Raw genomic sequence first — 26,332 nt, 5'->3', positions numbered from 1 at the left:
ATAAAACTAAATCAGACATACAATTTTGTTTAAATTAAAAATTAATTGCCACAACCTCTACAAGTGAGCACTCGCCAAGTCGTAATTGTAATTTAGTGTGTCCACGAAATATTGTTTTGAAACTAAAACGTGTACAACTGTATTATAGATACAACCCTAGTTTGTAATATATATTGACACCAACTATGCAATAACTAGTATGTGCAAGATATCTGCTTTTTTGGAAAGAGTTTGTTAACCGCAAATAACTATAGAATAAAAAGTGTGAAAAATCCCTTCTTAATTAGTATTTGCCGATGTATAGTCTCTGCTAATATGAAGTATTTGTACATCTGCTGTCAATACTGGCGTATCCTGATAAGTTGAATGGCTAAGGTTAAGAAAGAACTTGACCTTCATTACCAGTGCGATGTTATACGACACTAATCCGCTCAGAAACCGTGCCCTATGTACCGAGCACCTGTCATACCGTTACTGTTCCAAGGGAATACGGCTAATAATTGAAATACGTCGATGGTTACATGTCTTTTGAGGACGTCTTCTTCTGGGGTTTGAATGACCTACTTTTTTCACTTTTTCAATTAATAAACATAATTGGTGATTATCTAGGTTATTTGACCTAACATTATTCAGCGTTCTTCGAAAACCACTTGGAGACAATATGCAGAGCCATCTACATTGACCGTAGCGGACGAAATTAGAGAATTGATTTCTGATTTTAATGTTACAAACAGGATGATTTTTTTCTGTGGATTATTTCAACGTCTCGAATCGAAATAACATTTTAAAAGAAGGCGGCTGTACAACATGATACACTTTTCAATAAAAAAATAACAAAGAATTAACAGAATTTGTATCTTTTAGTTTCTATACAAGCCAAAACAGTTACGATCAGAATGACAAGAAAGTTACACACAAAAATATGCCATTGTATAGGTAAGTGGCAGACACTGAATATTTGAGAGGGATCGATACCGTTCACTCAAGTTGATGTACAATTCGTGTCTAATTCCTGGCGTGCTTTCAATGTCATTTATCTCAATAACGTTTATATATTATGCATTGTGTGTAAGAGGCGACTCTGGCCCAACGCTGGTCGACGCATTCCACTACATTACAGTATGTGTATATTCCCCGTTATGTAGGATTCATCGTAGAAATATCATGTGNCCCCCCACCCCAAAAAAAAAATGATTTTGTCCGAAATGTCTTTTAACAATGTGTCTTTTAGCATGATAAAACGTGTGCAATTCTAGAATGTCAGGTGTAGAACTTAGATAAACAGACAGGGGTCGGTTACTGAGTGAGAAACATCTCGTCAGACCAGTCAAATTGTCTGCCTCTAGATCTGTCGTTGACAGTTTGGGTGACAGGGATTCATGTAAAAATCTGTTTTCAATTTCATTTCTAGCCGGCCAGTGTCTTTAAGCTATAAAAGCAAGGTAACCAGTTAAATATACGGTGTGTCCACAGACGGTTATGTTTACGAACCATCATCGAGTGTATTCTAATACCCCGTCGAGTTCGCTGATCGATTCTGTTCTACCGTACGTGTCTGCTCTCTGTTATACTGGCAGAGGTACGCTCCGCTTGGACGTCGGCCATTGTGGTATTGTCGTGTTGGAACTCTCCTCTATATGAAGGTTAATTGATTGGTCCTTCGGGAAGATAACTCTCTAAACCTAAAGGCATCCGACCTTACAACCTGATTTATACCATTGGCATATTGTAGAAGGCGGAATCTGTGGGAGTTTATGCTGTTCCGCGAAACAAACTAGTCATTATGCTGTTTCGCGTGAAGGTATCATTGTGCATCCTGTAGAAATAGGAGGGGAAGGTTCTTCGTGAAACCTGTCTCAAACTAAATCAGATGTTTCATTATTGCCTGCAACATGACCTTGATCAACTTTGTGAAGGAACAGATTGATCAAAAAAGCAAACAACTTTCAGACTCAGAATATTGAATAAAAGAAAAACCTCGCCATACGATATATTTCATGAACCCCAGACTGCTTCTAAATTCCCAACAATCTTGAGCATATCATCTTGAGACTTAAATTCGTTTCACATAAAAGGAAGAACAGAATATTTCCCAATAAAATTAAGATGGTGACTGTAAATCTTGCCCTTATTGTTAAATCTAACTTTATTAACATGCAACAACCATTTTTCCAAAGTTTTATGTTCTATTTTAAGAAAAAATACAGTTTTTGATTAGGAAAGGCATATTCCGTCTTTCCGTATTGCAGAGTTATCTTCTCTTGGGAGCAGGTATTGATTGTTACGTCACTTGTTTGTGAGAGTAACGTCATCAATTTTTGAAAAAACGACGCAATTTTCTCACACAAACCAATGATGTGACAATCAATGCGTGCTCCTAAGAGAAGATCACTCTGCAATACCCAAAGACGGAATATCATCGGAAAACTGTTAAAATTTGCCACTTTATTTAACTTTNAAAAAAAAAAAAAAAAAAAAAAAAAAAAAAAAAAAAAAAGCTGCAAAGGAAATAGTGTTTACATGTGCGGCTAGTACTGCAGATGTAGTATTTCTGTCGGTATTTACCATCAATATATTGGTCTTACGACATTTTAATAACTTTTTTTTTTGTCTATGTGGAAATATGCTTCATCCACATGCAAAACATATTACATAATTATAGAAATGAAGATATATTGTCAAGTACTACAAAAATTGTAACCGTTATACTCGTACGCACGAAATCTTGTCATGTCGTAAGTTCGCCCATTCAATATATTAGTGATTCTACCGGACTAATAGGTTCTCTCTAACTCCCAAATCATGAACGTGAATTGCTTTGGTCTACGATATTGGTCCATTGTTACCGGCCCTGCCTTACCAGTGTACTGTGTAAACATTAGTGTAATTAATAGCTCTCAGGACAATTCCAGACGAGAGACGTTTAAATATGTATAGCTAGGATGAATATTGTACATCTGCAAATTTGACCACACGCGTTTGAAGAATCATCCCTCTTAAGGATGTTCTCTAGCAAATCAAATACCACAGACATCGCAATTACTCTCTAAACCAATGACCAATGGTTTCCCTCAATCAGAGGGATTGTCCGAGATTTGTACTTTGCAAGCTTCAGAAGCAGACGTATTACTTCCCATACCTTTTACAGTATGTGCTATTTGTATGTGGTCGTCCATTTTTTTTCGTATCTATTTACACCGCTAAAACAGCACTCTTCATTCAGTTAGCTGTTTAAGGACTCGCGCAACTAAATCAGCCAATAAGCAAGAATGTCATACGATTGCAATCCTTAGTCAGGTATGTATCTATAAATCTAAACAGTTGTCACGAGTGTTGAACTTCAAATGTTAACGCCGGTAGCTAAAAAGCTTAGTAATAACATATAGTAAATGATTTAATTGTGTGTGTCCTGAATGTTTGAACCATATATATATTGGACTGTAAATAATTTTCACGGAGTAACATTTTCGCGGTTTTGTTCATGGGAAAAACTTGTTGGATTCACGTTGCCGTTAACGCAACGGATTCGCGGATTTATTTCTAAAAAAAAGAGGCTTAATTCGTGGTGGTAGGCAGATGCTAGCTCCTCAGCAGACAGCAGACCCGGAAGAGATATCGTACCGAGATGGTTTGCTCATTATTGTCAGTAAATAGAGGAGGATATTGCACCGTGTCTGGTTTGATATCATAAATCTGTCAACATGTTTCTACAACATCAAGGACCATAAATTTAATAAAGTAGTTTTATGTTTTCAGGGTTTTTAATTTTTACTTATAGAAACGTGTTTCATAAATTTAATGAAATTTAATGTTTCTGTAGCTTACCGCAATAGCTAAGATATTGCATTTTCGTCTTTGAGTTTTGACGAATATTATTTTTAAATAATGAGAATTACATGCGAAATGTTATAATCCAGAACATAAAATTGTTTTCTTGTTTTCGGAGTTTAAAAGAAAATAATTAAGATAACATGCTTTATTGCTAACATACATATAGTTACACTATGAAAAGAAAGATGTGACCTTCATATTTCAAACATCATACTTGAACAACATAGGGTTATATTTTCAGAGTAATGACGGATTATTCTGTTTTGTAAGAGTTTCGTCGCATTTAGAACCGGGAATGTATGCGGTTGTATTTATCATTCACAAGGCTGTACACATGTCCTAAAATAACTTAAAATAATTACCAACATTAATTTTAAAATGATTTTGCAAACATATGATATTTATTGAGAGCTATTTGTGCTGCTTTTTGTACATCGACTACATTAAGGGCGGGTTGTGCAATGCTTAAAACAGAGAATAAAGCAGGGGAAATTTGTGTTTTTAAAATACAGATCGTACATGTATATGGGGTTTATCATTCTCTGATATCTTCTGAAAAACCTATTCTCAACATTAATTTTAAATAATACGGATATACTGGTACTATTTTGGCATTCGATAATAGAGGATTTCCATTGACAAACACATAAAGGGTGATTTGACGTGTTGTGCCAGATAACTGTTCTGTCCCAATAGTACCCAAGGGGAAGCCCTTATATCTGTCTATGATAAGATTCATAAGATCACCACTTGAAAATTTATTATTTTTTAATTAACAAATCTTATTAGTTTAATCGGTTTTGAAATTAAAGTTCGCTATATAATATTATGCCTATAATGTGAGAAACGATTATATTTAGTTGTTTTCACATGTAGTCTTTAAGTCTTACTCTTGGAATACTCTTTAATAAAAAGTACACATTTCGTTCACAAAATGCAGTCATTACGACCCCGATGAGACGCAGTGATCACGAAGCCTGCTCGAAAAATATATGAGTTCTGTGCTATAGGATCTGTTCCAATTATTCCGATTCTACGATTGGTGTTTTGGGAACAGGTCGACACATGGGGGTTTACATGCCGTATTGGTCATGCCTGCACCTGTGTCTACTAGGCACGAAGTTATCAGATCACACTAATAATCTCGGTCAAGCGTATCCTGATAAAACAGTGATATTCATTATTCAATGTGTNTTGCAGAGTTATCTTCTCTTGGGAGCAGGTATTGATTGTTACGTCACTTGTTTGTGAGAGTAACGTCATCAATTTTTGAGAAAACGACGTAATTTTCTCGCACAAACCAATGACGTAACAATCAATACCTGCTCCCAAGAGAAGATAACTCTGCAATACGCAAAGACGGAATAAGAAGGGGCGGGTGATGACACTGGTTGTCTTTGATGAGTTTGGCCTAGATAGCAAACAGTAGCATACTGGGATATATATCATTGCGGTTTGCACCATCTGTGGTACATCTTGCAGTAAATATACCAAGTATCCTCGGATAAAGCCTTACCATAAATGTTGTCATATGAATTAATTATCTCCTAGTAATCAACAAGTACGAAATGTAATATTATTTTGCAAATATTTTGCAGTTTGTTAAATTCTCCTTCATTCTCTTTTCCCTGCCCTGCTTTCTTTTCATAGGTAAAAAGTTGCCGATCTGAGATTTTTATTCTTTCTCTGTGATGATAAGACGCTCACACTCTGAACATGCTTTGCGAGTCAGACCACAACCTCGTGAGTTAGTTGGTGTATCTAAACGTTTACCCTTCCTGTAGTTACTTACAACATCGGAACTTCGCGTTTGTTAACAATCTCACGCAACGTTTGTGCAGCACCCAGATGCATTGTGGGATACAGTTTCTCTCTAGAGGATTAATGGTATGTTATTGCTGATATAATTGCCCCTGTTTGCGGTGTAGGGCGAATTTAACACTGGTCGAATAAGGACTCAGCCGGTGAAGGGGCGAAAGTTTAACGGGGCGAAAGTTTCCCGGTATACAGTAGGCACATACACCATTGTCGTGACCAATAGTCATACAACGAAATAAAGGATAAATATATATGTCCCTAAGGAGTCGTGTGGTCTGTAATACAGTCCTGAAATACATTACTTTATAGGATATTCATTACACCATCTTCTGACTTTAATGTGTTCCGGGAAACGTAGGGTCACACCCAATGGCTGTGCGTTTGGCAAGGTAAATTACATCATAGATTCTTGTTTAGTTTTGGAAACCATTATGTCCAGTCGTCTGCTGCCATAGTCACTTGGGGTTCTAACGCTAGACATACGGTCATGTTTCACTGCACAACCGTTACATCATCATATATATAATTATGGTAAAGGCGTACATTCTTCGGCGATGTATTCGGGGTCAATAGTGACATCTACCTATCTTTTTTGTTGTTATTTACAGTATGTAAGGTTTCAAATTTAAAAAAAGCAATTTAAATAACAGTTGTTTTACAATAAAGATAACTTACCATAAACCTATACTCTAGAGGTTTATACTTCTTTATGACTTAGTTTTTAAGCTAAGGCGTGTCTGTCTGTTTGTTTGTTTGTTTGATTGATTGCTTGATTGCTTGCTTGCTGTCATAAGAACAATGGTTTTAAAGGTCGTAATGCAAAAAAGGGTCACACTATGACTGAGAAAAATAAAGGACAAAACAAACAGCTGGACAATTACATTCAATCAAGTACTAAAAAAAGTGCAATTTTAAAATAGGTTGACAAGTGCAATTTTAAAATAGGTTGACAAGTGCAATTTTAAAATAGGTTGACAATTGTAATTTTAAAATAGGTTGACAAGTACAATTTGAAAATAGCTTGACAAGTTAACAATTTGAAAATAGCTTGACAAGTGCAATTTGAAAATAGCTTGATAAGTGCAATTTGAAAATAGCTTGACAAGTGCAATTTGAAAATAGCTTGACAAGTGCAATTTAAAAATAGCTTGACAAGTACAATTTGGAAATAGCTTGACAAGTGGAATTTGAAAATAGCTTGACAAGTACAATTTGGAAATAGCTTGACAAGTGCAATTTGAAAATAGCTTGATAAGTGCAATTTGAAAATAGCTTGACAAGTGGAAATTTAAAACAGCTTGACAGGTGCATTTTTTAAGTGAATTGAAAAATACAATTTAACAATGAAATCAAAAGTAGAATTTACCAATACCTTGACAAGTACAAGTTAACAATTATTAAGCATTTAAAATTAACAATGACTTGACAAGAACTGTTTAACAATAATTAACAAGTACAATTTAACAATGTGCTTGAAAAGTACAATTTAGGAAGGTAGAATTTCCTCCCACACAAAGACATCCGGGCCAACAAGAGTGATTAATATAAGTTGAAGAACTTGTTTCATTATTGTTGTAAACTATATAAAGTTTATATTGATATGGTATAAAGGTTAAATCAACAGCTACCTCTTCATATACATGTTGTACGATTCAGTAATGAACTTTCATGGAAATACATTCTCAATTCTCCGACATTATATTAATAGCATACAGATCGTGACATGCGACATGTCATCTACGTGTACCTATTAACACAATAGTATAAATAAAGGTTAAATATAACTACTAGTGTATGGTATTCACACTACGATGGTATTGGAACAAATACTTCAACTAATGAATGTGTCGTTTCCGAGAAATATCCTACTCAACCTAATTAGATAAAAAAAAAAATCATTTTTGAGTGTTATTTGGGTTTTATTTCCTTGGAGAGTCGCGGAGGCGGAATTTAGCTCACGTCGTCTGAATGTCAGCGACGTTTATAATAACGAAATGGCTGGTCAGAAGAAAAGTTTCGGTGCAGCAAAGTCCCCGGGTTATTCGTTAGGATATATACAGATAGGACATGTATCCATTTATTCTGTGTCTCTCCAGTAGATATGTGTCCAAGAAACACTCTTCACTGAAATAACGTACACAATTGCTTCATCAGACCTGGTTAATTTCATTTCCTCTAGACTCCGCGCGCAATTCCAAAAACGACAAAGGCTCGTTTAAAACGAGCAGTCATTCGCAAGTTTCCGTAACAGGGTATACGGAGATCGTGACATGTTGTATACAAATGCATTAGGACAATTTATGGCATACTCTGGACCCCGACATACCCAAACATGTTCTCCGGAGACGCAGCTCCGTACAGAAATGAATAAATAGCCGAGAAAGAAATAAAGTACATTTCATTTTAACGCTCATTCTGATTGGCTTATTCACAGGTTTCTATTTTCGTCCCGACGACCTACTGACCTCGTAACCTCGTTTTAACGTCTCATCTGGCTGATTCGACAGACGGAACATTAGCCGACCTCAGGGAAATAACAAATACCGTTTTTTTTCTGGTTAATATACAATTTAACCATTTTTTTAAAAGGAAAATAATTGTATGACCAGAAGTCGGTTTGCACTTTCTGTTTCTGGTAGACTGTAACATTAACATGAACTTTTCTTTCAAATGATAATTTGTTACAGCGAACGAGACATGTGTTTAGGATGTTTCTAAATACAGAAATTCTCAGATAGTTTGAAATCATTAAGTGTTCTTATCTCTCGATTGGTCATATGACTTTTGCTCAAAAAGTTGTCTTCTTCTTCCACATTCTATTCTTTATAAGCATGCAACGACAAAAGAAGTTTGTGGTTTTGTTTCTGTCGGTGTGCCATGAGTCTGGTGATTTAGCTATATAAATTGCTATTCGTCTACCATGGAGCCAGTTTTAGCTTAAATTACAAGGATCATGTCTGTCAATCGATCTTTCGCGTTCGTCTAAGAGAGATTATATTGAAAACAGAACGCTGTTTTGTTATATATGGTCTATATGTTACAACGACATTGTTATACCTCTATGATATCATACGTTGTCTCCTCGCCTGTAGCGTCTTGTGATATGATAAACAGTATAAAGCACACTTGTAGCGGCCAACGAGTCTGTGCACCGTCTTGTATTTAATTTCAATTCGTTGATGATGTTGTAAATACTATCATGTCATATATCGTCTAGCCTAAGTTGAATACCGCCTATGTTCATGTGCAGTATGTATCGGACATATCTTACTAGATTTAGCCGTAAATACTTATAATGATATCAGTGAACTGGTTTATTTTAAGAAACTCATATAAATGTCTGAATGCAGCTATTCCGTCTTTGCGTATTGCAGAGTTATCTTCTCTTGGGAGCAGGTATTGATTGTTACGTCATTGGTTTGTGCGAGAAAATTACGTCGTTTTCTCAAAAAGTGATGACGTTACTCTCACAAACACGTGACGTACCAATCAATACCTGCTCCCAAGATAAGATAACTCTGCAATACGCAAAGACGGAATTGTTTATATAGTAAACAACCGTTATTCAGCTGTTTTTACCATACGACCATGTGACTCGAGAAGGAGCAGTGAAATTCTTTATATTCATTCTGAGCTTAAATTTACAATGAGACGTCGTTTGTTATACGTCACGGTATTTATGAAAAATACGGAATATCACATCTTAAAGTTTATTTCAAGTAAAAGTACCGTATTCAACATTTTAGAGAATTGTTTTGATAACGGAGATTCCGTTATAAGTATAACTGAAAACAAAAACAAATAAACAAACAAAATTAGAAAAATATGTTCCAGATGTAAAGGCAAAATACAAGAAATGATACACAGCAAAACAAGATTACATTTTCTGATAACCTTCAGAACGGAGATGCAACAAAAAGAGATTCGTCCTGTGTGTGGGCAGGTTCACCGAAATGCTCATCAACTTAAAAGTCGGAGATATTTACACAGCTTAAGAGTCTGAAAGTTACGTGTGTACTTTTAACGAAAGTGCAAAATGATGTAATGAAATGTTTTCTTAACATTACTGCTTTGATCAACGATAATTTAAATCACCAAAAAATAAATAACTAAAACGCCTTGCAACAAGAAACCTGCACAGTGTCGAAAATAATTCAAATCGGACTTATACTGGAATAATAATAATGGATTTGCTTATTTTGTATTGAGTGTCGTCATTTAAAAATATAAGAATAACTTTTTGAAGCGTAATTACCAAGAAGATTTCAATTTTACGACTGCCATTTAAATGCAGAGAACGGTAAAAAGTATGGGTTATAAATGAAGAAGTGTTTTGCATGCCGAGTTGTTACTCTCACAGAGCAATTTTGCTTTTTGTTTAAACTTCTCAGCAGGCGATATACTTATTTCCCCCTCCAGACATACTGATTTTTTTTAAATCAATTCCATTTTAATGAATTCTTGTCACTGATGTTAATGTTGCATCATTATGGCACCAGTTTCTAGTGAGACTCGTTCTGGCATGATTGTTTTCTCCTAGCCTCGGTCTGGTAAGGATATTTCTTTTCTTTATCCCTCAGTCTGGTCTATGTAGTAGGAACTGTACGGCTGATTTGGCCAAGAGTTCACAAGAGTTCAACGGTACTTTAATAGCATACCCCTATAACCTTTATTCGGTTCTCCTATTCTTGTACTAAAAATTCTTATAATACGGTAATACAATGAAATATAATTACCCATGCCTCGGTCTGGTATGATTTTAGGTTGGAAGACTTAGTTTGGGTGGTCGGTTAGCGCAGTAGATAGTGCACTTGCCTTTGACCTAGGTGGCCGGGGTTCGATTCCCCGATTGGACGTGAAAAGGAATGGAGTCACCTGCCCGATCACGTGGGTTTTCTCCGGATATTCCGGTTTCCTCCCACATTAAGACCCCCTGCGGGTTAAAATCCGGGCCAACAAGAGTGATTAATATAAGTTGAAATTACTTGTTTCATAATTGTTGTAAAATAAATAAAGTTTATATTATTTACTTAGTTTGGTACTATGGTATGTTCTTCAAGCCTCGGTTTGGTAATGGTATATATATAAAGTACATATGCCTTGGTCTCGTACTTTAAGTTTTTTGGGAAAATCCCTAGTCGGCCATTATTATTATATTACCAAAGCCTGGGTCTGGTGTTGCCATATTCCCTAAACTCGATCTGCTTCTTTAATGTTTCCCATGCCTGCCTCTAACGTTGGTATTGGTGCATTCTCCAACCCTCGTTCTGATGCTGTTTTATATCCCCAAACCCCTGTCTGGTACCATTTAGTATCCTCAAGAATATGTCAAAATGTACTTATACATTGTTACATTCAGGATGAGGGTACTTTTGTCGCATATAAAGAAGAAATCGTCTACAGACGGTGCCACCTCACCCGATAGTAGCCGCGCTATTTGCGTCAAAATTAAGCAACCCTTTGAGTACCAGGTAAATGCAGTAAATTAAATAACATAACTCCAGAATTTGCCGATATCGATTCAATTATGGATGAAAAATAGACCGGGGCCTTCGACACATTTTTTGGAAGTAACATAATAAACAATGCCTCTAATGACATAATGGTAGGGTACATTCTGTCTGTCGCTATCTTTAAATATGATTTGCTGTACTTCGTTTTGTTCGATTTACTGCATCAAGGATGGTTTAAGCTTCCATACCTTGCATTGTACAGATGCCTTCAAGGTGTTTTTTGGTTAATTTGAACACTTTTTGCGTTACGATTTAGCCAAAAGGCATAAATCTCTGTAATAAGAACAGGTAAAAGTGCAGGTTTTACAGCCATGCACTTGGTTCTAAAGTACACTATACAGGTTGGCAGCCGACAATTTAACTGAGATTTGAGAGGCACGCGTCAAACTGTGAATCAGTTTGTGGTCCACGGTAACAACAAACAATCGAAAAACTTTAATTTATTTGGTACATTAAATGCTACTGTAACAAAATGGGTGGACACATATGAATATATCTTCCGGAAATAGGGATATGTCTGGCACTTACAACATAATCTAGCTACTTGATAAAAACGTCCAGATGTAAATGTTCAGGATCATCTGAGACAGTGTTCACGAACGCATGTTAGCTTGTTGGTCAAGGTCATATGACGATCATGTCCACTCAATGGTCATTTTTAAGCGTCATCACGTTGATATGCATGACCGGAACACTGCAGTGCATATGCACCCCAACCTGGTCATAGTCAGAAATACATATGTTCAAAGCCTGGTTAGCTTAACGTCATTAAACGACAAAATTTCAATCTGGTTTAAAAAAAATAAAAAAAACAGATTTAAATCTGCAATGACATGTATCCAAAAGATTGGCCACTGGTAAAAGCAACTACTACAAAAATGTGAGTATTTTTTAGATTTTTTTTCAAATAAAAGCGTTTGAACAAAATATACCAACGACTCGATAAGCTAACCAGACTTTTAATAGCTGGGCCTTGGTTCCAGTTGTTTAGAACCTCATCAGCTTAATTATAGGTGAAGTCAAATTTTAAAATAAAATTAATCTTTATGTTTAATACCCAAGAGATTATGGTAAATGTATGTATACTATCTAAATGAGATCGTCTGGACAACAATTATGTTGTATTTCAAATTTTTAAAAATTTAAAAATTATCAGTTTTCTAGTTCTGCTTAAATTTATTTTAAAGCTTATAAAGTTTACTACAAGTTATGTTAAAGTATTGCAAGAGACAAATACTTTCTGAAATATAAAATTAAATGAGTAGGCCAGTTATCTTTGATACCACAAAGGGTAGTGAAACAACATCGCACTACGACAATATTTTTAAATAATAAATGTAAGCCATTTTATGCGGTAAAGAAAAAGATAGGAAAGGGTGTTTTAAATAATCATGTGTGTTTTTGCAGATGTTGCAATTACCACAACTTAAAATAACTGGCTACGTCACAAAGCTGCTGGCTAAGTGTTTGAATCACCATGGACATTTCTCTCCGGAGTTGTCAGAAAAATGCAACTTTATTTTAATGCATCAAGATAAATAAATTTTAGAATAGAATTTATTTCTTTAACAATGACTAAAATAACCTCTGACGTCACGAGGGTACCGCAAATGCTGTTAATAGATTCGACGATGATAGTGTAAATTCACTAGGGACATGCTACCGCTTACTTTTATAGCCAGAAACATGTGAATGCTGTCCTTTCACGAGATCGGTATATTACTAAAATAGAAATAGAAAAAAACGTGTTATGTTTTAAAATAGAATGTAAATAGTACTTACTGGAATTTACTTCAGTTTTATTCTACGCTTTCTAAAGCTACGCCAGTCCTCAAGACATTTGACCGAAATATGTCGGCTGCGATTAGAATGTGTCAGTTTGTAATTGCAAGAACGCATAAAGATATCGCTAATGGTTTATATTACATTACTGGCTATCGTCACAAACAGGAAGTCGCATTCGTCTGGGGCATGACGGGATACTTCTAACACGAATAATTTTGTCTCTTAGGTTTATAACAGCAATAACAGACTTTTCCGATAAATGTTACCCATTCTCGATAATTCGGTTAATAATAATTGACAACCAAGACCCGGAAACGTATTAGCTTACATGTTTACCGGAAATCCGTAGATTACACCGGAAAACAAACCTGGAGTTTCTCTGGAAGCACTCTCTGTTGCTATACACACGTTTTACTTATGCTAATTGCTATAGAGAATTCTTCGCGGTCGTCCTTGGTATATTATTGCCGCAATAAAAATATACCGCCTTCTTAAGTTACATGATAAATCCATTTGTTTCCATGGATTACAGCGTCAGTGTATAGATAGCTGACATTTACGTACCCAGACCCACTCGCGGTCGGTCATACCTAATGTAGGAGTAAACACCAAATGCATGTTGATACTACTTCCGCTTTTCAAATATAACTGCTCGGTTTCCCTCTTCACAATATCAGGTTTTACAGTCAGGGTCATGCCGTACATCTCGTTTTCATCACAATACAAAGGTATTATTGTATGTGTAATGTCCAGTTACAGCGTCTGTCTCATACTCCCAAGGTCCGGTCACTCCGTACGTCTCACTCTCGTAAGAATACCATTATCCGATTTACACTCGGATTCGTCCGCTCCACATGTCTCATTTTCATCACAATACCACCCTCATATTTTTCTCTAAGGATTCCGTCTCTCTGGTCATCAATAATGTAAAACATCAGAACGGAAATCTTCGATCAACTTATACGGCGAAGACTTCGTATTATGAAGATAATATGTCCCGGCTTAAACCATCTCTATTCTAAGCGGGTTATGTTTTTCTATTCCAATGCATATCGAAATTCCCAAAATGTGCAAATGTCATCTACACCCGAGATACTTATTTTGTTAAGTTTTATTACAAAATGTTAGTTTTTGTTTGATAACATTCAAATGTTTAAAAACACCCCTGTGGTGAAACGTCTATTTTTGTCTGATGATTCATCACGTTCTTAATTGTTTAGGAGTCAATTTGTTTTTTTTTCTCCACATATGTTTACTCTTATTTTACCTGTGTCACGTCACACAGGTATGCTGATGATCTCTTGTCTGTGATTGGTGCTGGTAACCGTACCTAGTAACCCGTAGACATCACAGACAGGGCAACTTTAAAAAACATCAAATACATATTAGAAGACATGTTTACAAAGCTAGCTTAACTGGTATACTTCAGACGAGTTTGTTTACAGATACAACCCCTCTTACTACCGACACTACAATAAGTATCGATTTATGATGCTATTTATCGGATCTTAGTTCCTTTCATCTCGTATTTAGAGCTTGTTCACAAGAGATTGATAACTGTTTGTAGATACACGAATTTAATGTACAAGATAAACAAGGAAAGGTATTAAAAATATTTAAGAATTTTGAACTCTCTATACCCCCGATTTTATGTTTTAAACGGGGACTACATCTATAAGATAAACAAGGTATATGAGAAAACTGAGTACCCCGCGTTCCTTGTTCACATAAATAAAATGTATATATACGTACATTGTTCAAACACAAACGGAAATAAATAAGTGTTATGGCAGTTTGATAAACTGTCGTAATCTTTAAAAGTCAGAGAATAGTGCATATAGCTAAAACGATTCAATGACCTTACTTTCAGCCTTTATTTATTTGTTTCTGACTATCTATATTGACAGATTAGGCAGAATTCGAAGCTTTTTGGACTATTTCGTACCTATAAATATTTCAAAAATGATAAATTGGTCATTGAACTGCAAGTTTGGCTATGTATGTTTTTGTTATTAATAGCAACACGTGCACAACTGTATCTTAAATCATCATCATACTGGTATGAATGCAAATAACTCACGTTCATTCCAAAATTGCGATTGGAATTCACATATTGATTTTTGAATTGCACTATTTTGTCATTTCATTTGAATGTTTTCTCTAAATATGTTTTGTGCAATATAGACACCTGAAACATTATAGACGCAAAAAGCACTCAAACAATATGAAGTCGCTTTCTCAATTGATTCGAAACATATAAACAATGCAAGCATAGCCAAATAAGGTGACGCCATTTACGTGTATTGTGGTATGAATGCAGCTTCAATTTGATTTACTCTCGCACCGAGCATGCGACTTCAAGGTAAATGTCAAACACGTGCAAAAAATAGAGTAGAGTTTTATCAGTAGGAAAGTAGAAGATTAGAAAAGAAAATGTATGGATATAAAATGTTACAAATGTACGTTGGGGCAGCAGATACATTTTAGTTTCTTCAGTCTCCCCGAAGAAGAAGACGCAAAGCAAAATTAATAATAATAATTTTGCAAGAGGCCCCACGTCAGTCGTCTTCGGGTTTTCATAGATAACATGCATATCAATTCACTAGTTCACCAACACAGAGAGAGATCCGTTTAGACAGTGTTTCTATGGTATGTCAACGAACTGTCAAAGAGGTTCAATGAGTTTGAGAGTGTTGACTTGATGTTCAGAATGTCGAGTACAATGTAGAGTTTCTTGGCTCATGGAACAAATACATGTCTACAATTATTAGAATTCCATGATTTGTTTTAATTTAATAGACAACAAACATAATCATGAAACTGTATTTATTTTGCTCGATTCATTGTCTTGTTTTTAGCCTAATATGGCTGTTGTTTGACGAAACGCGAGTTATTCGTGTTCACAGATTCAATATCGTGGTTTTCCTTTAGGGAACTGATGTCAAGTGTACTTAAAATAGAAATTCAATTTCATTATTAAAGCGGTTTCATTATAATAAAAACAATCCTCCTACTCGATTAAAGTTGTTTGTGTATACACGACAAATGAAATCCAAAACATGTTGATTGTGTAACGATTTTTTACTACCATCAACGTCATATCCGGTTCATGTAAGTACCCTGATGATGATTGCGTGTACGGATGCCTCCTTCGTTGACATGTTTACAACGTTAGAGATGAAATGAATTACGGGAATAGATTCAGCTTTTACACCAAGCACATTCCATCAATGATAATTAATAGTTCTCATTGATATTCGACTATTTAAAGTTTGTTGACATCAATTTTAAGATGGGGAATTTTTAAAACGTTGTCGTCATTTCCGCCTGCCTCTAGTCACTTTGAAAAGAAGTGTCTGTTGTACGACACAGCCTGATCATATATAGTAAATAAGGTTTATCCTCCCCCTTCGTCATCGGTGAAGGTCCTCTGCGTGTTCTCTCTGTCGCAAAAAAATACGAAAATACGTCTGTATTGTTGTGCGCACTGTTTCACATTATTATCCTTTATTATTTCAGTGATCACCAACTACTTGTTTATGCAAATAAGGGCATGCATTTATTTAGTTATATATGACATGACAAGAATAAAACTCGTGACAATGCTTTGATATTTCCAATTTGAAAACAAAGCACCAACGCTAGTTAAAAATGCAAATTCATTGTTAATGGTTATTTATTCATTTTTGAAAACAAACTAATAGTATGCATTATTTTTTCAATATCGTTATTTTCAAATATTTCAAAGAATGTGTCAGTCAGTTTTGCCTTTGGTGTGATCACTTTTAACCTGAAACCCTAAGCAAAACTTGCAATAGTAAAATTAAATATCCTACTCGTTCCTTTATATTATCCCCTTGGCATGTCTGACGCATCATTCATCATGAAAATATGACCGGGTCATGCTCCATTTTTTCAAGTTCCACTTTATTAGAATACAATGGCGATATTAAATGGTTTTCTAGCAACCCTATCACCTCGCCAATGGACGCTATCTCCATCAGCATGCCATATCTTGCGAGGAGTATAGAACCCAAAACAAACCAATCAACTACTGCTCTCGTGCTTTTAAAATCCTCTTTTTAATTATGATGTCGGTCACAGATTTGGAAAAAAACTCGGACAATATTGTTTTTGTTCTGATTGACTAGCAGGTCTGTCTATATGTGTCCCAGTGGTATTCTTAGACTACCACCGGAGCGATGTACGGGTGTTCCGTTCCGATTAGATCGTGATATATTGGACAGTCCGGTATAGTATAGGGCAGACGTACCGGGCAATTATCCCTCACAATACGTTCTACTGGTAGCGCGAGGCAGAGATTTATATTCTAGATCGGAACTTCTTCATTATACACACGTTAAAGGTTTTTTAAAAGAAGAAGTCTCTGTGTAGTTATTTTTATCAACGACGATTTCCTGAATTACAAATGTTACAAAAGACTTTATTTTTCATCCATAAATAGTGGCGAGTTTCAAAATTATTTCTGACTTGATGTACATTTGTTCTCTGTCTTTGAATGTGATGTGGTGTTAACTTACTTTGGTTAGTCCTTGGTTAATAAAACGGAAGCGGAATTGCTCTGAAGTACGTAAACATAAGCATGGCGTGACCATTTGTTGTACCGATTCTGAAGAACGCAAACGACATCAGCCGAGACTATTTTCTTTACTCTGAAGCAGCTGATTCGTTACAAGTTGAAAGTACCAAAACAGAAACAGACAGTAACCTTTGATTGTATCCGTTAGTAGGTACGCAGACAGAGTTAGACCATTATCTATACCGTAATGAAGTATCAAACAAACTTGAGTTATTCCGAACGTCGGAAGTACATTATAAAAAGGCAAACATCTACAGCTGTTGATTAGAGCATAATATGCTCCATTGAAGCCGAGTCGTTCCGAAGACCCAATCCGTAAACGGTAATGACTATGTAAAGTAACGCTCACGCCGAGACGTTCCGAATGAAGTAAAAACAATGTATGTGTAACAATGAATCCGAGTTGTTCTGCTGTACACAGCCAATTGCATCGAAATTATCCGCAATACATTAAGTTCATAGAAGGTGCCAATGCTACCGTCATTGGCCAATGAATGAAGTGTTCTTGTCCGAAGTGCAATAAATCATATATTTATCAATACACACGGATGGGCGGTCATTGTGTAAAAACACATAGGTTTCTTCTAACGCGAGTTCCAACAGTAGGGGAAGGATGACGTGAATAGCCCGGTACATTAGGGTTCTCTCATTGTTATTGTCATTCAGTAATCTTGTGATAATTGCACGCTGCTTTAACGTATATCTGTTTTAATTATCAATATACAAAACAGCATCCCCTGATAATATTGCTTATTTGAAAATTTAATTTACATTCTTGTCTTATCTTTCAAGACATACAACAGTATACTTACATTAAGATAAGTATTCGGTGGGAACCTCTTCCCTGTCTGATTCATACATACCAGCTTACCTCCGTAATAACATCGGTTTCTGCATTGCCATCCCCGTATTAACTCCCCATGGAGCTGGCGGATAACAGAGATACAAATTTTAAACATAGATTTCTATTACATAATAATGATTATGTAAAAACGTCTACTTGGTAGTATTATCTCATCGTCATTTTCGCCTGGAAGCACCATTATGACCAGCAGTTTACACGATCACCGATTTCTGTGGATTCGAAAGTCACGCTCTCCCGGATCCTGATAAGCCAATATTTAATAGCTTTTACTTACATAACCATCGTCACTGTCAAAGTTGTTATTTTCGTACACGTAATCTGTACATCAAAATAATATTTAAAATCACTGTTTTCTACAACGATAAATCCAGCCCCGATCCATTTCCACTATCTTCCCGAATTAAGCTTCAAACGATCTGATTTTGATAGAAAGCGCATTCGTTTAAGACATTGGTGATAATATTTTAGAAATCACTTTCGATGTTTTTTTGCAGCAGCAAATAGTGCAGACATAAGATGATGGATTTTCTCGGCTATATTTCTGTATACGTCGGTGTCAATTTTCTCCGGCGTTGTTTACACGTAAAAGCTGTGTGGATAGAGTCAATTCTATTTTTATCCTATATCGTCTTCTTTTAGAGCATTCACAGCCCTTCGAAAAGCCGGTGGTTTTATTCAGTGAAAATAAATATCCGATGATTGTTTACAGAAGATGTCTCTGTTAATTCAGAAGGTCTTCGCGCTTTGATCTTAAGTACAGAAATTCGAGTTTGTTAGGAAAATGTGTAGACATCGACACTGCATATGGTTCTGTGGTGTCTTTTCAAGGGCAACACACGGTAACACTGGAATCGTATGTTTACAATATCTAGGGTTTCGTACCGACTTACACTAATTCATTGCCTTCGGTATAATATTGTTTATTCGCTAAAAGTTTTCAGATTGTATTTCGTTCCCCGGCATAAGGTCACATATTATCCTACACTAGCCGTAGTACGCTGAAACAAACGCGAACGTTTCTGAATGGTTCCCACGGACCCTACTCTTACTTTAATTTCTAGCTCACATTTTTTGAGACACGTGATCTCAGTTTGTCAGTTCTTTACGAGTAAATGTTTCGACGACGAAAGCTAAAAAGCTATAAATTTGAAAGAATGTATTAAATAGCACCTCTGACAATACCCCAAATCATATCAATAGTCGAACATCGGTCATCAGCGATAAATCAATCTGTTCACGTTTCCAGCGCAATGGTTCCTTCACATCGCCTCTTATTAGAAGGTCAACAGCAAGTTAAGACCAGTTTTCATATTTATCTTTATGCATTGGTTCATTTTCAAAAGTGACGAAGGAAACGATGTTCACCACTTTGTTTTTACTTTTGAAATGAAACTAACGAGAGTGGCATAAAGTGAACGACTAATCGGGTCGGGGAATCTGTATATCCTTTAATGTTTTTTTCTTTCTAAAAACGAAACAGTGTTGCTTTCAAACAGTAAAACAGAACACATCATTCATCAAAGAGTATTTTATTTCACAATAAATTATTTTTGCTAATATTTTAATTAACAACAAAAAATAAACAGTACTGCTTTTGAAGAGTTCGTTATGAAGAACCATTTCAGTGCGAGCTGGCAGCCACTTGTGTTCGCTGTTTGACCAATGAAAACTATCCGATTTCGAGTGTTACCAATTAAACACTGATCTTATCCCTTTGCTACACCACTTAATGTGTCCTTTATCAGAAATGAAACATCTTTACGCGAGTTTCGTCAGTTCATAATCAGAACAAATAAATAATCTATTCAATAACATTTCAGACGAAACTACAAAATTTATTACAAAAATAAATTCGGATGACACTGTTTAACTTAAAATTTACTTGAGCTCAGACTGTTAAGGTTGACGCAAGTGTCCGAATTATTCCTGGCTTGGTATAGACAGATCATACGACTGAAGCGCATGCGCATTGTGAAAATGTGCACAACTCATTACTGATGAATAATTATCAAAATGTTCTTCAAGGCTAAATACCCTAGGTTGATTTCAAAAAAGATGATAGCAACATTTAGAAATAAAACTCTGACAGAAGTATTACAAATAAAATGCCTCCAGGTCAAGATTGCTGATTTGAAAGAAAAATGTTTATAAATGGAATAATCAATGGAATAAGATCTTGTATCTGTATTTGTGTTCTGATGAACTGGTAGTGCCATCGGCAATATAAAAAAAATGTTTGGCTACTCTTCGACCAAGTGCTTTTCTGGCTTTGAATCTACCTGAAACGTTTCGCGTGTATATGAACTCACAGTAACGTTATCACTTAATTAGATCAAACCGGTACATAGCTAGCGGTCATCTCACTACCGAACCTTTTAGTAGTAAGTTGGATGCTGTTGTCTCGCGATATTGTGTTTAGTTTGCTTGCGTGCACGAACAGGTACAATAAGTATTGATTTAGCTTGGGGCCGTTCTGTTTCAATCAGGTTTATCCTGAAAAACAAGTACTTGCTATCCTATAAAACTTAACATGTGTTGTTTTCCCTTTTGAAATATTCCCCTTTTGAAATATGCATGGAATATCTGTACTTTATACCTTTATCGTGAAAATCCAAATTAAAAATACAGATACAGATATCTGCTACAGATTCATTTTAGAATGTTCAATTACATCAAATTCAATAAACACCACTGGATTCACAAAGGTTTTGAAGCAGAAAAGGCTGTGTTAAAAATTGGTTTGAAATTACGTTGAAAAAGCCAGTCACGATCGTATTCATATTACCGGGAACAATTGTACAAGTCATGCGTTAGACTTTGCTTTATTTCTATCAGTTATTGAAAATTGTTTAAAAAAACCAAATTAGATTACATAAACACACTTTTTGCCAATTTTCTATGCCGACAAAGTTTTCATGTGGTTAACTAAACATTTTCTATGTAATATTATAACGCAGCAAAATCAATGACGTTTTTCCATTTGTTTCATAGCTTAAAAGCTCCAGTAACATTCAAGCAAAAGAGCTGTGAGCGACAAACTGAACATTTTGAAAATGCAACAAAATCTATGCCAAAAGTAATAAGTAAAAATGTAAGGAACAAATTATACGACCACAAAAACAGACAATGTAAATATTTGAAATGTCTGTATGAAGAGAAATTATACCCCTTATTTGAACGCTTTCAATTGTTGTAGATATATTTATTAGAAAATACAACTAAATATTCAAATAAATGTTATTCCATATCTTAATTAATTATTTATATTTAAGTTACATTTGTGATAAGCAATTGACAGAGGTTTTATGTGTTATCGGCTGTAATATATCTGAGTCAACGACCTTTTTATGACATTTTGTTTTCTAATTCACCGTCCCTATTGAAGACATTCTAAAGTTGTTGATCATACCATTTGCAAAGCGATCTCAAATATATGTTTTAACTATAAATACGCTACAACAAAGGTAATCGGATTCTAAAAAGTGTCTACTTCACTAAGCTTTGAGCTTTCTGGAGTCACATCGAATTTGCATTGACGTCGAATAAAAATATCCAGACAATTGTTAGACCGCTATGTTTATTGTAAAGTAATCCTGCTGGTAATGGCTTGTCGTTTGAGCGCTATTTATGACGAGATTTCCCAGATATATCGATAGGGTCTGTGTGACATGCGATCCATTACTTGTGCCAAGGTTCGATCGTGCATCCGGTGAATGGTTGTTCAACACTTCCGGTTTAACAGACTGCTACATCCGGTCTATTCCGGATGCTAGACATAGCGTTATGCATATCATACGCACTTTCTACATAACTTGACGTTAGGTTACCGTAAGAGTAAGAGATACAATACCACTTATTATAAACATTTCCGGAATGTTATTTCCCATCCATTCACAGAAGCAAAACGTAATTACAGATGTGTAACTTTATCAATATCAGTGTTCGGCGAAAATAACATTTGCCAATTTAACGATCGGGAATGACGTTTCCAAAGTCGCTCTATATATGGAGACTCCAAACAATATTTGAATCTAAAAAAGAAAGTCACCTCTGGAAATCAAGTTATTTTTTAGAAAAGAGAAAAAATCGTAAATAACATAGGATACAAAGAAAGTATTTAATTAAACAGGGAACCATGTAAGTTCAGGTACAAGCACAGGGACCGATTGAGCTCAAATTGAGAACCATTGAGCTACACAGGAAACCATTGACAAAACAGATGACCATTGAAGTGCAAGAGAAACCATTATGGAACTATGACTTTATTGATTTTTATTGGCTTAAATTAAAAACATTGACACAGGCAATTCCTGTGTGCGGTCATTATTCGATTAGTCGTTGACAACACATTTCGTTGCCAGGTGTAAATTGACACCATTTGGACCTTTTTTTTTATCAAGAGGAGCTTCAATTCCATTGCCTTTAAAGTGATTTGAGGTGAAAGTGGTTGGATTTTCATCACTTTAGTGATACTTTCTATTTTTTTTATCAAAAACCAATTTGTTTCGACAGTCCCTTAGTCTTCCGAAGATAACGTGACCTCTCTTTCTGACAAAAAAACCCCATCATTTGAATCGGTGCTAGTTTCTGCTTCCACTGTAATGGTGTGTCTCAAAAATAATGGCTGGTGGGGAGCATTGATGCGAAATATCAGAATATGAAAAACAACTTTGAGGAAAGCATATGTCTGATTCAAAAACAAATCGTAAAATGTTTTGAATTTTATTTCTTTATATGAACAAAGAGTTCTGCCAGTGCATAATGATATAGCAGGGAGCGAAATATTCTGTTCAAAAGAGAATCATTTTATTGGGGAAACTAAAGAAATGCTTGAAATTGGTTCTGTATCCAGACAGGTTCTGTTAATACAAAAAAACCTTGAAAGCATTTCTAAAATATATTTCTAATCAGCACACGTACATAACGCCAGAGATACAAAGTGTAAGCTAACAGGTGTCTGCACGTGGTAAATAAATCGAATTGGCTACCAGATCCTAAAAATATGTCTTCGACGATAACTCAATAAAAAAAATCCATGTTTAGACAATAAACTTTCATATCAATATCGAAATGTTACTTCAGCACCTCCTTGACTTTTTTCGTTTTGGTACAGGAAATGTATATCTAAAATGAAATGTAACACCGTTATGGGCGGATTTGTCTAGTGCTTAACACTCTTGCCTACCACGCAGGCGGCAGGGGTTCAATATTCAGAGAAACTTTTTTTCTCCAACCACCCGGGTGGAGTATAAATTGGTCTGTGGTTGATGTTGCGGTATCTGTGCTGTAACATTCAAGTAAGGTGGCACTATAAATGATGTCGTTAGAAGCACGACCCCACTACAAACAGAACACATTACATCTCCAGCACACACATAGGCATACACACATAGGGAGATATTAGCAAGGTGGCATATGACTAGTAGTTAGCGCCTGATAAGGCAGCTCCTGCGAATTCCTCAAAGTCGTTTTGATTAATGTATATGCAACATGTAATTGCATTAATTGTATACCTTTGTACTGTAAAGCGCTTTAGGGTGGCTTTCATTAGTTAGATAGGGCGCTATATCAAATGCTGTATACTATTATTATTATCTTATGAACTTGTATTTATTTTTGTTTTTGAATGACAATTTTTTTTATTTTTACTTACAGACTGGTTTTATCAACAGATCCTTCCAGAATGTTATCCGATCTAAGGAGGAAGAAATCATGGAGAGTGTCAGGTAAGAACCATTTCCGATGTCTGAAGTATTCCAATGGGATATACAATGTAGTTCGTCGTGTTTGGCATATTGTTGGTCCTCCACGGTGCTTTCTGTGTTTATACTATTTCTTTCAGTAATGTCTCCCGACACATTTCTGATGAACTCTTGAGCAGAATTAAAGGACCGGTGAATACATTTACCGATCAGTAACTTTATCATTAGTGAACACCGTCGTGAGATCACCTTAGCTGTTGCGTAAATCGTAAACTTCAAGCAATTAATCAAGCAATTAATCAATCAAGCAATCAATCAAGCAATCAATCAATTAATCAATCAATTAACCAACCAATTAATCAATCGATCCATCCAACCAGTTTCATTTATTTTTGTATTAGACTAATGACAGTATATGTATGTGTCTTACACGTTATGTTTTGACCACAACTTCCCTATCCATTATTAAATGAAAAATTGTTCTTAATTTCAAGCAAAGCACAGAATAAATTATCGTTGGTAAAATATTCATTAAATATATTTTTAGGCAAGTAAATCTAAAAATGAATTCACCAATTCTGTTTTAGGAACTTACCGAACTTTGACGAATTGACATTTGTAACGTCATATTTGGACCCGGATTTTCGTCACTCGGCAATAAACGAAACTCTGCTCCTTGGAATGGCTGACGTTGCAGCAACTACTTTAGGTAAGTCAGTTTAACCATTTCAATTGTTCTTCGTTTCCTGCGAAAACAACATACATTGAATCAGCGTAAAAAGCAAACAAACATATAATAAGGCCCGTTTAGCGTTGCTATGTATAGATTGATAAATATACAAGTCGGTTTTGTCGAAGACGTTTGTGAGTGTGTGGATGAAGTAATGAAGGCAAGTTATAACATTTTCCCAGAAGCTTTTGTTAAAATTCGATGAAACACTGGTCGCTATAAAAATATCGCTAATCTGGTCTGATTCACATTGATATTATACATCGTTCGAACGACAAACCCTGAAAACATGGTGTAATAAATTGTTTTTCATCTATACTATACTACTACCAATAGCGATAAATAGTTTTAAATGTCCATGTGATGGTAATTATATATATAAAACAAATCACGATGACTATAATTCGCTAGCGCTTTCGTCCATCTTGGGGCTCTTCATGGAATTTGAATTCATCTGTGACGTCATAAATGGAGTACACCTTTATATATATATATGTTTCTACTACCAATATATCCATCCATAAACAAAGTCAACTGAATAGCATATCTTCTAAGAAACTTCTGGCTTGATGATAATCGAGATGTTCAGTCTGACAAATGTAAACAAGTAGAAGATTTGCGCGGAGGGATATCTTGCACCCTTAAACAAAGTACAAAGGTATTCTTAAAACAATAATATCGTTGCTGGTTTCTTTCTTCTTCATAATTTCCTTAAGATTCATGCTTAAAATGGTGTTGTTATCCTCCCATTTTTTTCATAATAATCTATGATTTGTTTATGACTATTTTCTTGTGGTACGGGTGTTGGTATAGTGCTGGCCCTATATTTGGGAAAGACTCCGGTAATTAGCTTTCAACGAAAATGGATATTTTTGTTGTTATTGGCCACCTGCCAACACTGTTTTTCCCTCCTCTCTTTATACCCAACTCAATGTGTGATAATCTCAAGTCCATCTTGTCCTTTATGGGCCTTTATTGTCACAAGATGTAGCTGTCTGCGCACGAAGTTTTATTTTATTATGATTGACCGGAAACAGAATTGCCGTCATGTCGCGCGTAATTGAGAAATGAGAACGCCACCAGTCGGACATTCCGAGGTTTAAATATAGTCACGTGATTACCTGCAATACAACATACTTGTAATTGGCTGAAATGTCTTCCAGTGGTCATCCCAATATATATATTATTCATATCAGAACGTGTCCGAAAAGCGAAAACCAATTAAAAGGCGTTTCTGTGTTAATGGCACATCGGATAAGACTTTGGGTTGATGCTTGCCAAAAATATAGATAGTTAATGTAAATACAATATTATGTCAACATTAAAGGAAAATAAATGCATCTTCCAAACGATTTTTTATTGTCAATTACAAACTGGAGCATCAAAGTGCATTCTATCTCACCTTTCCTCTTCCCCTTTTACCGCTCCCTTTCCCCCTCCCCACCCTTCATCCTTTTCCCAACTCCGTTGTCCCTCCCCCACTCCGTT

General features: G+C 35.5%; 1 protein-coding gene across 1 annotated transcript in view; it reads left to right on the top strand.

Moving 5' to 3' along the window:
• Positions 1 to 26,332, top strand: part of LOC110452448 (guanylate cyclase soluble subunit alpha-2-like) — a 65,175-nt gene that overhangs the window by 9,668 nt on the left and 29,175 nt on the right. The window contains exons 3-4 of the mRNA XM_021500996.1: positions 24,068 to 24,138; positions 24,702 to 24,823. Of these exons, the coding sequence (XP_021356671.1) occupies positions 24,068 to 24,138; positions 24,702 to 24,823 (193 nt within the window). The remainder of the gene's footprint in view (positions 1 to 24,067; positions 24,139 to 24,701; positions 24,824 to 26,332) is intronic.

This window comes from Mizuhopecten yessoensis, unplaced genomic scaffold (genome assembly GCF_002113885.1).
Source record: "Mizuhopecten yessoensis strain PY_sf001 unplaced genomic scaffold, ASM211388v2 scaffold6683, whole genome shotgun sequence".
Taxonomy (NCBI): Eukaryota; Metazoa; Mollusca; class Bivalvia; order Pectinida; family Pectinidae; genus Mizuhopecten; species Mizuhopecten yessoensis.
The sequence above is the reverse complement of the archived record's forward strand: the minus strand, read 5'-3'. Positions and strand labels throughout refer to the sequence as shown.